Raw genomic sequence first — 13068 nt, forward strand, 5'->3', positions numbered from 1 at the left:
GTGGTCTGTACACAAGTCCTACTAGCGTTTTCTGCCCCTTGGCATTCCGCATCTCCACCCATACCGATTCCACATCATCCAAGCTAATGTTCTTTCTTACTATTGCATTAATTTCCTCTTTCATCAGCAATGCCACCCCGCCTCCTTTTCCTTTCTGTCTATCCTTCCTAAATGTTGAATACCCCTGGATGTTGAGTTCCCAGCCTTGGTCACCCTGGAGTCATGTCTCCGTGATGCCAATTATATCATACCCGTTAACTGCTATCTGCGCAGTTAATTCATCCACCTTATTCTGAATACTCCTCGCATTGAGGCACAGAGCCTTCAGGCTTGTCTTTCTCTCACACTTTGCCTCTTTAGAATTTTGCTGCAATGTGGCCCTTTTTGCTTTTTGCATTAAGATTCTCTGCCCTCCACTTTTACTTTTCTTCTTTCTGTCTTTTGCTTCTACCCCCATTCTACTTCCCTCTGTCTCCCTGCATTGGTTTCAATCCCCCTGCCATATTAGTTTAACTCCTCCCCAACGGCATTAGCAAACACTCCCCCTAGGACATTGGTTCCGGTCCTGCCCAGGTGCAGACCGTCCGGTTTGTACTGGTCCCACCTCACCCAGAACCGGTTCCAATGTCCCAGGAATCCCTCCCTGCTGCACCACTATCACTATAGCTCTCCCAGTCTTTTTCCTGCCATCCTGTGCAGCAGAGCCACCCACGGTGCCATGAACTTGGCTGCTGCTGCCCTCCCCTGATGAATCATCCCCCCCCCCCCCCCCCCAACTGTACCCAAAACGGTGTATCTGTTTTGCAGGGGTATGACTGCGGGGGATCCCTGCGCTACCTTCCTTGCACTGCTCTTCCTGTTGGTCATCCATTCCCTATCTGGCTGTGTACCCTTTTCCTGCGGTAAGATCAACTCACTAAACGTGCTATTCACGTCATTCTCAGCATGGTGCATGCTCCAGGGTGAATCCACCCGCAACTCCAGCGCCGCAATGCGGTCTCTCAGGAGCTGCAGCTGGACACACTTCCCGCACACGTAGTCAGGGATACTGGAAGCGTCCCTGACTTCCCAAATGGCACAGGAGGAGCATAACACATGTCTGAGCTCGCCTGCCATGACTTAACCCCTAAATAAACTTAATTTAGCAACAACATTCTGTATCTGCAGTTGTACAAAGATACCCAAGATGCCTCTAATATTGTATATTATCAGGCTACTAATGCAGGGTATTGTGGTATCCATGGTGTTATTCAATGGAGAATCTAAAGTTCCTGCTACCATCATTAGTCACCAAGAACAGTTAAATTTGAATGGAGTATCAAGATGTGTACCAAGAAAGAAAGAGCTTGCATCTATATATCATCTTTCAGAATCTCAGGAAGTCCTAAAGCACTTTGCAGCCAATGGAATTACTGTTGTAATGTAGGAAGCACGACAGCCAATTTGCACACAGCAAGGTCCCACAAACAGCGATGATGTATATGACCAAACCATCTGTTTTAGACGTGGGTTGAGGGATAAATGTTGACCAGGACATCAGGAGAACTCAGCTCCTCCTCTATAGATATTGCCATGGGATCTTTTACGACCATCTGAGAAGGCAGATGGTCCCTCATTCGAAAGACAGCACCACTGATCGTGCAGCACTCCCTCAGTACTGCACTGAAGTGACGGCTTAGATTATGTATTCAAGTCTCTGGAGTACAACTTAAACCCCTCACCTTCTGACTGCGAGACAAGAGCGCTACCTCTGAGCCAAGGCCAGACGCCTTCAATTCCAGCCTTCGTTGTTTGAAGAGACTTGATTTTCCTTGAACAATGTTGTCTATTGGAAGGTTGCAAAAGTTAGCAGTACTTTATACCTTCATTAGGCTATTTAATATCTCCAAATTCCTGTTATGGTTTTTAAGCATCATTGACACTTATCAGAGTGAGCATGTCTAGATGCTTACCTTTGAGTTCCATAAAATAATTAAACGCCTGAGTTTTCTTCTCCTGTGACATCCAGTAACTTAATGCAAACTTTCATTGCCTTATTAATCAAAAGAACTGCAGTGCAGTGCTATTTGCAGACTGGTATGCACTGAGGAATACGTTGCACGTTGAATTTGTATCGAACAAGTGAACTGCCAATGTTTAGCAATTTTAGAGAAGGATCCTATAAATTCCAGGATGAGTACATTACTTGACTCCTTTAAATGGTATGTTGGGAATAGCTGCTAAAGTGTATTGTTGAAGGGAAGGGGTATGAATTGCCTTGCGGAAAAAAAAATACTGGAAATGCAGAGAAAGTCGATCAGTTTCTGAAAGATCTGATGAAGGGTCACACCCAGCACATTAACCTATCTCTCTCCTTCAGAGGCCGATCGACCTGCTGTAGATTTGTCGTCTCCTGTTTTCATTTGCAAATTTGCACGTTTCTTTGTTCTCCTAATTGTCCTTATTCTGATTTTAATGTGATGAGGTGGTTTTATTCACACTCAAGTCCTGTAAAACTTGCATTGACTTCAATTTAAGGCACAAGTTTGCCTTTTTATTAGACTGCACCCTAATTATAACAAGATCTTTTAATGCCAAGTTGCAGTGAACTGTTCTTATGGTCAGCTGAGAATCTGAAGCAACGGGAAACATGTACCATGCTTGGATCTCCACAACATGCCACTGAGACACCTATAGAATTTTTTGCTTGATGTTCAGTGCACATTCGCCCCGACTTCAGTCCAGAGCGTTTAGGTGCAGATTGACTGGCCAAGGCTTATGGGCCCCCCCCACCCAAATTATGCACAGGAGTTTAACCAGCTAAAACAGCATATCTTATTGTCCAGCTAGGTCCGCCCTACCAATTAGGACTTTGATTTAAAGATGGCGAATGTTCCATAACCTAACATAAAATGGAAAAGTCAAAAGACAAAATCCAGCAGTTGTTCAACAAGACAAATACTGCAGCTCAGACTAATATGGCAAGTGTGGAGTGTAGTTAAAACTTGTTTTATGTTTCCAGACTGTTGAAGATTCGGAGGATGGAGTTGGACACAAAAGCTTCATATCTACAACTATGCAAACAGGTTTCTGTGATTGGAGCGCAAAATATTTTGCACAGCCAGTGATGAAGGTACTTTAACTACCCACTGATTAATATTGATTTCTGATTTACTTATTAGCATAGCAAATTGACTTGGAATATTGAAGCAAATGCAATTTATAAATGCACACCCGGTTAAAAGAAATGTCGCATCTGGCATAGTAAGTAGGAGAAGAATGTTTTTTCTTTCTGATGCTTATGTTCGAATGACCTTCAAATCCTTGGAGGATCCTTATTTCGGGTCCATTAACAGCTTGCAATCAATTACTCCAATTACACTATTCCAAAATTTACTGTGATGCATTGTTGAATTTACACTGCAGTGACTCTTTTTTTTTTTTACTGTGTCCTCAGGTTAGGATCCTGAAAAATTGTTTCATAAAACTCCCCTAACTTTCAGACCAGTATTGTAGGCATAGTGCAAAGTACAGAAATCCAGGGCGAGCCATTTCCATATTCTAAAGAAAGGGCGTGTGCCATTATTTTTAAAGCCATAAATACCTGTTGGCTGAAGACCAGAGTGCAAACTTGGCTTCGAGGACTGCCTGACGGTCAATTGCACTCCCCTCCATTAGTCACATTTAATAACTTCTCTAGTCGTCTTCCTCCTGTATAGGGAAAGAGTATTATCCGTCTTGGGCTTAATTGAGTTACAAGATCACAAGATGATTATGGATAAGGAAAGTCATTTATCCATTCAGAGAAACCCTAGAGACCTCCAGTGCAACATCCAATTGTTCCTTAAATGATCCCAAGAGTTTTCATCACTGCTCTATCTGGAAGTCTATTCCATTTGTTGAATACACTGTGTAAAGAAAAGATTTCTCATCAGTCCTAAATTTACTTTTTTCTTGCCTGAATCTGCTCATAATTTAATTACATTTTCTCTCCCCATAACTATCTTGTATATCTAAGTTCACCTCCTTTCCAAGCTGTGGAAACCTTTCCTTAGAGTTCAGCCCTTTGATAGTGGGGATCAGCCTCATGGCTCCTTTCTACTTTGTATCTCATGCTTGAATGTCTTCCTCGTGTAAATTTGCAACAGTCATCGTCCCCTGAAGCAACACACTCCCTGCACACTACGACATAACTCGTCTCACAAGTACTCGTTGTTTACTACCCTTCAACCAGTTTGTTATCCATTCGCAGAAACCTGATTCCTTGCACCTTTGAGTTCAGCTCGTAGCCATCCACTGGAACTTTGTCAAATGTCTTTTGGAAGTCTAGGTTCAATATGTCAGAGTTTTCCATATTCCACTTGGGTTGTTACTGGCTCAAAGAAGTTGATTTGTGAAGTGGATCTTTATCCATGCTGACTATATTTGTTTGTAAGAAAACTGTTTTTTGGTAACCTGAGATATATATGCCGAGAAATCATACGAATCCTTAATTCCCTCCTTACGAAGGAATCATCTGGGGTTTTACCTCCCAGTGCAGGTCTCGGGATGAATGATACCTGGCTCTGCTCGCCAATCCGTCTCTAATCAATAATTTAATTTACTAACCCTCGATTAGGTTACCCTCAAGCTGCTGAGTGAGTGAATTAACTCTTTCTCGACAAATCATCAAGCAAGAAGCCAGACCTCGAGGCATGCACTAAGCACTATTTATTGGTTACAAATCACAACATCAAGTTATAGTTCGGTACACAAAAGCTTAATAGACATGCAAAGATGTAATCAGAGTTACTTAGCAGTTAAGTAGCAAATCTTTAATGGACTGAGTTACTTAACAAAACGCGCAGCAACGGTTACACAGGCAACTCGGTATAGCATTGTAAATCAACGCTGACGGATACTAAGTAACTATAGCAGTGATCAGAGTCTGAGGTTATAGATTGATGCGATGGGCCTCTGCAGTCAATGTATAGGGTATTTGTAGAAGGCGGCAAAATGGAAAAGGAGAAGCGAAAGCCCCGATAATAAAGGTTGGGATAAAGACAAAAGAGAGAAAGGATCTTGGCTCTCAAAATCAAGAAGTAGAATCAGTTTGGGTAGAAAACATTGGTGGGAGTTGTTTATAGGCCCCCAAACAGGAGAGGTAATTGCAATGTATGCACCTGTCAGTATGCTCAGGTTTGCCGGTTAGCTCAGTTGGTTAGAGCGTGGTGCTAATAACGCCAAGGTCATGGGTTCGATCCCCGTACGATTCGAATACTATTCATATTTCACTGAGACGAATTGGTTGAGAGGTCAAGGCGATAGACTGTAAATCCCTTAGGTAGGTTCGAATCCCATTTTAGTGTCCTCCAAAAAAAAAATTACAAAACAAAAAAAGGGGAGGGGGGCACTTGAAAGTTTTTGTTCGGGGGCACTTGATTATTTGTTCTATACAAAAATAGTTGTAGAGCTGTTGAATTGTGAGTGGCTTAGCCAGTCACGTAATGTTCACAAGACTCAATAAAACCCCAGTCAATTGAGTCTAGGTCATCCACGATGCGGTATGCAATTGTGAACCTGGTGGGTGAACTGGTAATGTGTAGTGTGATTGTTAAACCTTTGTTAATAAACCAACTAGTTCTTAATAGCAATGTGTTGCTATGAATTCTTAAGCAAAGAACCCATGAAGCAAATACATTACAGTAATGTAGGACTCAATATAAATCAGGAAATTAGAGGTGCATGTAACAAGGGCAATATAGTAATCATGGGGGACATTGATCTACATATAGACTGGGGAAACCAAATATACAGTAATAGTGTGGAGAATTCATGGAATGTATACAAGATGGTTTTCTAGATCAGTGTGTTGAGGAACCAACTAGGGAGCAGGCTATTTTAGATCTAGTATTGTGTAATGAGAAAGGGTTAATTCATAACCTTGTAGTAAAGAGGCCTTTAGGGAAGAGTGACCATAATATGATAGAATTTTATAAAGTTTAAAAGTGATTTAGTTCAATCCAAAATTAGGGTCTTGTATCGAAACAAAGCAAACTACATAGGTATGAGGGGCGAGTTGGCTACGGTAGATTGAGAAATTACATTAAAAGGTATGATGATAGACGAACAATGGCTAGCATTTAAAGAATTAATACATAATTTACAATAAACATACATTCCTTTAAGGCACAAAAAACCCACAAGAAAAGTGATCCAACCGTGGCTAACATGAGAAGTTAAAGATAGTATTGGATCAAATGAAGAGGCTTATAATGTTACCAAAAAGAGCAGTAAGCCTGAGGATTGGGAGGATTTTGGAATTCAGCAAAGGAGGACCAAGAAATTGATAAAGAAAGGGAATATAGAATAGGAGAGTAAACTAGCGAGAGACATAAAAACAGACTGTAAAAGCTTCTATAGGAATGTAAAAAGGAAAAGTTGAGAAAGTAAATGTGGGTCCCTTACAGGCTGAGACAGGAGAAATTGTAATGGGAAATAAGGAAATGGCAGACAAATTAAACAAATACTTTGTGTCTGTATTCACGGAAGAAGACACAAAAAATCTCCTGGAAATAGTGAAGAACCAAGAGTCTAGCAAGAATAATGAACTGAAAGAAATTAGTATTAGTAAAAAAAAAGTACTGGAGAAATTAATGGGACTGAAAGCCAATAAATCCCCTTGACCCAATCCCAATAATGGATAATCAAGGGGCTATAGGGAGGGAGGAACTTAAAATAATCACAAAAGAAAAAGTACTTGGTAAAATAATGGGAAGGTAGACAAGTCCCCTGGACCTAATGGCTTACATCCTAGGGTTTTAGAGGTGGCTATAGAGATCATGGATGCATTGGTTGTCATCTTCCAAAATGCCATAGATTCTAGAACGGTTCCCACGGATTGGAAGGTAGCAATTGTAACCCCGCTGTTTAAGAAAGGAGGGAGGGGGAAAACGGGGAACTACAGACCAGTTAGCCTGACATCAGTAGTAGGGAAAATGCTAGAATCTACTATTAAGGATATGGTAACAGGGCATTTAGAAAATAATAGAATTGGGCAGAGTCAACATGGATTTATGAAAGGGAAATATTGTTTGAGGTTGTAGCTAGCAGAATAGATATGGGGAACCAGTAAATATGTATTTGGATTTTCAGAAGCCATTTGATAAGGTATCACACAAGAGGTTATTAAACAAAATTAGGGCACATGGGATTGGGAATAATATACTAGCATAGATTGAGGATTGACTAACGGAAAGAAAACAGAGAGTAGAAATAAATGGGCCATTTTCGGGTTGGCGGGTTGTAACTAGTGGGGTACCAAGGATTGGTGCTTGGGCCCCAGCTATTCACAATCTATACAATGATTTGGATGAGGGGACCAAATGTAATATATCCAAGTTTGCTGATAATACAAAGCTAGGTGGGAATGTAAGTTCTGAGGAGGATGCAAAGAGACTTGAAGGGATATAGACAGTCTAAGTGAGTGGGCAAGAACATGGCAAATGGAATATAATGTGGAGAAATGTGAAGTTATCCACTTTGTTACGAAAAATAGAAAAGCAGAGTATTTTTGAGTATTTTTTAAATGGTGAGAGATTGGGAAATGTTGGTGTTCAGAGGGACCTGGGCATCCTTGTACAAAAATCACAACAAGCAATTAAGAAAGCAAATAGTATGTTGGCCTTTATTACAAGAGGATTTGAGTACAAGAGTAAAGATGTCTTGCTGCATTTATTTGGGGCCCTGGTGAGACCGCACCTGGAGTATTGTGCACAGTTTTGGTTTCCTTACCTAAGGAAGGATATACTTGCCATAGAGGGAGCGCAATGAAGGTTCACCAGACTGATTCCTGGGATGGGGATTGTCCTATGAGGGGAGATTGAGTAGACAAGGCCTATATTCTCCATAGAGTCTCATTGAAACATACACAATTCTTACAGAGCTTGAGAGGGTAGATGCAGGGAGGATGTTTCCTCTGGCTGAGCAGTCTGGAACCAGGGATCCCAGTCTCAGAATAAGGGGTCGGCTATTTAGGACCGAGATGAAAAATTTCCTCACTCAGAGGTTTGTGAATCTTTGAAATTCTCTACCCCAGAGAGCTGTGGAGGCTCAGTTATTGAGTATATTCAAGACAGAGATCGATAGATTTTTGGATATCAATGGATATGGGGATTGTGCAGGAAAGTGGAGTTGAGGTCGAAGATCAGCCATGATCTTACTGAATGGCAGAGCAGACTAGAGGGGCTGAATGGCCTACTCCTGCTCCTAATTCTTATGTTCTTATTTCTCTTATGAATTTCAACGGCAACCCTTAATGCAGTTTTAGAGGGCACCGTTCCTCCACTATTCACTAGGTTATTATTGTATAGATAACCCTCAACTTTACTCCTGATTTTACACACAATGCAAGTAAGACTAATCGTTCTGTTTTCGTCCCCTTTTTTTAATATAGATACCAATATTGGCATGTTTTCAATCTACTGGTCCCTCACCAGTGTCTCGAAATGAGTCCCGCAAAATGATTGTCAGTGCCTAACAAATCTCCTTGGTCTCTCAGTACTGTGGGATCCAATATATCCCTGGGGATTTACTTGTTTTCAACCCAAATAGCCTGTCTACGATTTTCATTTAACATCCTTGATTTTGCTCCGATCAGCTCCATTTAGGGAGAGACTATTTCTCATGTGTTCTCTTGTGAATACTCAGTGAGGAGCAAATGCCCTGCAGGGAGTTAAAATGAGGAGGAAATTTAATACGTGTTTCGTTTTACCAGCATGTTACTCTTTTGGAAAACAGTGTGTAAAGGGATGTGCTGTGCCTCATCATCTTTCCATTGTGTTTAATATAAACCTAACTCATACTAGCCATTGGTTGCATCAGGTGCTTAGAAACGTCTGGCAATTGTTTGCCACTCCACATTTTAGAATTAATACTTCCATATCAGTGTGTAAACCACATTTCATACGAATACAAAAAAAAAGTATTTCTTTATTTTGATTCAAGATAAAACTGAGCTCAAATACTGGCATTCCCAGTTATAGCACTGCACTCCTGAGGGAAGGAGGGTTGCTGTGTGAAAGCAATAGTGTATAGATCTCTCTCTCTCGCTCTCTCTCTCTGGTCACGGACAAAATAAATTTGGTAACTGTGCCCTAGTTCTTGGTAGATGAAAGTATGTAAAGTTTGCTGGTGCACTGGTGAAGTTACCAGTGTTCTGATTAAATTCTTAAGTCTTCCTCGATTCCGAGGGACTGCCTATGATGATGAAAGCTTCTCCATATTTTGGGTTTTAAGAATTTTATTTTGAGTGTGTGGAGAATGGAAGTGTCAAGTGAGGCTTAAAATATACTTTAATTTATTAGATTGTATGGTTCCTAATGATTTGGACTGCTCCAAGATAAAATATTGATTTGAGACAATAGTATTTGTCAGAGATGCAGTTGATTTGATCTTTTTTCTGTAGCTTTTATGGGCTGAAGTTTCCCCAGGAGTTGCTCCTTTTTTTTTTTGGAACAACTTGATTTTTCTGGACTATCTTTTTAGTTGCAATTCTGGTCATTTAATTTGCGCCAGTGTAAGTGAGTTAGGTTTTTCCGTTTTTTTTTCGAAGGGGGGCGTTTCCAGCCATTTAACCCTGTTTTAAGTGTTTGGCCAGCAAATAGTTGCTCCAAACTAACTTAGGCCAGCGTATGTTGCCACTTCTGTCCGCACAGAAAAACCTTACCTAGAGTTAAGGAATCGGCGCAAGTAATGACATTTAAAGCACCACCAAGCACCAAACAAAAAGTAATAAGCAATTAATTATCAAATAAAAAATAGAAGGAACCCTGCACCTAAAACACCAAGACCAAAGTAATAAGCAATCAATCAATCAATAACAAATAAAAAATAGAAGTCCTATCAAAACACTGCAAAGAAAGAACCGAAATCTCCCTTTATTCATTTCGTGACACAATTGTATTATTTGATGCAATTTTATTGAACTACAGCTATCTCAAATCTGAATTAACTGATAATGTAACGCCTATGAGAACAACGTTACATTTCTCTGTGGTGGACATTTCCAGTGTGGTGTCACTACTACACATGTTCATACAAATGTTATACTGACCTCCTTGTGTTCAAACTAGGAATTGCATTGCCTTGTAAAATGAATAGTGATTTTTCAATTAATGTCCTGTGAGGCATGCAATATATTTGAATGATTTCCCTCAGTTTTTTTTCATCTTCTGTTTAAATCAAATACAGTTTATTAAACTAGAGTAGATGTTTTAATGTCTGGTCCTGCATTTGGTTTGCAAACATTGAGACCTATGATTTGTTAATGGAAATCATACACTTAATTGCTAACATTAATTCTTTCATCTAGTTAAGTGGCAATAATGTGTTTAATCTGTGCCAACATATTTTTCTATTTGACCAATGTACCCAGAGTTTTTAAATTCAGAATTTGAAATCTCTGTACATTAAAGGACATATAATTTGTGTTTCAAACAAAATTTATAGCAGTCATTAAGACGGTAAATATTTCTTTTAAAGTATGTCGTAAATACCAGTTACTGGATTTTTCGTGTCCTGCCTCCTCAAAACAGAACAATATCTTATGTGTCAGTAAAAATTGTTTATCAAAGGACCTATGAAAAACTTTTCTGATGGTAAAGAAAAACTTGCAATTATATAGCACCTCTCACAACCATGGGACGTCCCGAAGCGCTTTACAGCCAATGAAGTACTTTTGAAGTGTAGTCACTGTTGTAATGTAGAACTCGTGACAGCCAATTTGCGCACAGCAAGCTCCCACAAACAGCAACGTGATAATGACCAGATAATCTGTGTTTTAGTGATGTTGATTTGAGGGATAAAATATTGGCCAGGACACCGGGGATAACTCCCCTGCTTGTCTTCAAAATAGTGCCATGTGATCTTTTACGCCCACCTGAGAGGGCAGACGGGGCCTCGGTTTAATGTCTCATCCGAAAGACGGGACTAATGCATACATACGAAAAGTTAGCCTACACCCTTTAAATGAGATTCTGTTTAAATGAGCTGTGTGGTGTGGTACTGTATGTCATATAAATTGCGAAACTAAGGGTTTTAACAAAAACGTTAGTTACACTTTGCTGCAGCATGCTCAATTTCATTTTTCCTGAGCAACTTTATACATTTTTTTTTTTCAACAAAAAATACTGGTTACTGTGCTGCTTTTCCTGATGTGTGATGCATGGTCCAGCATCTTGCAAAAAGAATTCCAAAGTAGCAAGGTTCAAGGTTTGAAGTGTTCAAAAATAAACTTTGTTCTTTTAAAAACCTTGCAGCAATTCTTGAAGCAGACTTTGTAGATCAAGTAGCAACAGTTCCAGTGCTTCTGATTCATTTTACCACCCTCCACATAGAATCATAGAAATTTACAGCACATCGTGTCCGTGAGGGCCGACAAAGAGCTATCCAGCCAAATCCCACCTTCTAGCTCTTGGTCCGTAACCTTGTACATTACAGCACTTCAGGTGCATATCCATCATCATCATGGGCAGTCCCTCGAAATCGAGGAAGACTTGCTTCTACTCTAAAAGTGAGTTCTTAGGTGACAGTCCAATACGGGAATTACAGTCTCTGTCACAGGTGGAACAGACAGTGGTTGAAGGAAAGGGTGGGTGGGGAGTGTGGTTTTCCGCGTGCTCCTTCCGCTGTCTGCGTCTGGTTTCTGCAAGCTCTCGGCGAAGAGAATCGAGGTGCTCAGGGCCCTCCCGGATGCTCTTCCTCCGTTTAAGGCGGTCTTGGGCATATCCAAGTACTTTTTAAATGCTATGAGGGTTTCTGTCTCTACCACCCATTCAGGCAGTGAGTTCCAGACTCCCATTGCCCTCTGGGTGAAAAACATTCTCCTCAAAACCCCTCTAAAGCTCCTACCAATTGCATTAAATCTATGCCCCTCTGGTTATTGACCCCTCTGCTAAGGGAAATGGGTCCTTCCTATCCACTCGATCTAGGCCCCTCATAATTTTATACACCTCAGTTAGATCTTCCTTTTGCCTCCTCTGTTCCAAAATAAACAACCCTAGCCTATCCAATCTTCACTCATAGCTAACATTTTCCAGCCCAGGCAACATCCTTGTAAATTTCCTTTGTACCCTTTCTAGTGCAATCTCATCTTTTCTGTAATGTGGTGACCAGAACTGCACACAGTGCCTAACTAGTGTTTCATACAGTTCAAGCATAATCTCCCTGCTCTTATATTCTCAGCTAATAAAGGCAAGTATCCCATATGTCTTCTTAACTACCTTATCAACCTGTCCTGCTACCTTCAGGGATTTGTGGACATGCACTCCAAGGTTCCCTCTGTTCCTCTACTCGTCTCAGTGTCCTACCATTTATTGTGTATTCCCTTGCCTTGTTAGCCCTCCCCAAATGCATTACCTCACACTTCTCCGGATGGAATTCCATTTGCCACTGTTTTGCTCACCTGACCAGTCCATTGATTTTTTTCCCTGCAGTCTACAGCTTTCTTCTTTATCAACCACACAGCCAATTTTTATATCATCTGCAAACTTCTTAATCATACCACCTACATTGAAATCTAAATCTATGGGCTCAATTTTCCCCAAAGCTGTTTTTTGGGCGTACTTGAAGAGTTACGCCCGTTTTTTGGGGGCCCAACTACGGCAAAAAAAAATCAACCAACTTTCCCCATTTGAATTGTTTATTTTGGTGTTGCCTAGCCTGTCCTTTAGCCCACACTGCGATATGTGTGTGCACTAGGTCCGTGCAGCAGAGCAGGTCTCCAGTTGTCTTGGGTAATCCTTGCCACTGGACCAAGACCTAGCTCTGTCAAGCCCGTGTGGTGGCTGGTGTGCAACGGCCACCACACGTTAAAAAAAATCCACGCACAGGATGTAGTTCGGGTTTTTCATTCGAAACACCTGTGAACTCATCCTTTTTTTTGGCGTGGAAGCAAGTCATCCTTGTTTCGAGGGACTGCCTATAATGATGATGATTAGCTTTGGGGGTGGAGCCTAAGATCTGCGCCAAAAAGATCGGGTTGCCAGGGTAACGAGGGACACGCTGCGGGCTGAGGCTGCAAAGTGAACCATACAGCACATTCTGGCCAGC

General features: G+C 40.9%; 1 protein-coding gene and 1 non-coding gene across 3 annotated transcripts in view; both read left to right on the plus strand.

The window, feature by feature from the left end:
* rptor (regulatory associated protein of MTOR, complex 1) overlaps positions 1–13068 on the plus strand; it is a 505194-nt gene that overhangs the window by 388017 nt on the left and 104109 nt on the right. For both annotated transcript variants that reach the window (XM_070857808.1, XM_070857809.1), the window contains one exon: positions 3002–3112. In XM_070857808.1, coding sequence (XP_070713909.1) covers positions 3002–3112 — 111 coding nt within the window. The remainder of the gene's footprint in view (positions 1–3001; positions 3113–13068) is intronic.
* On the plus strand, positions 5165–5234 carry trnai-aau (transfer RNA isoleucine (anticodon AAU)). Its single transcript has one exon. It is a non-coding gene; the product is annotated as a tRNA-Ile (tRNA).

Source organism: Pristiophorus japonicus, chromosome 16 (assembly GCF_044704955.1).
Source record: "Pristiophorus japonicus isolate sPriJap1 chromosome 16, sPriJap1.hap1, whole genome shotgun sequence".
Classification (NCBI taxonomy): domain Eukaryota; kingdom Metazoa; phylum Chordata; class Chondrichthyes; family Pristiophoridae; genus Pristiophorus; species Pristiophorus japonicus.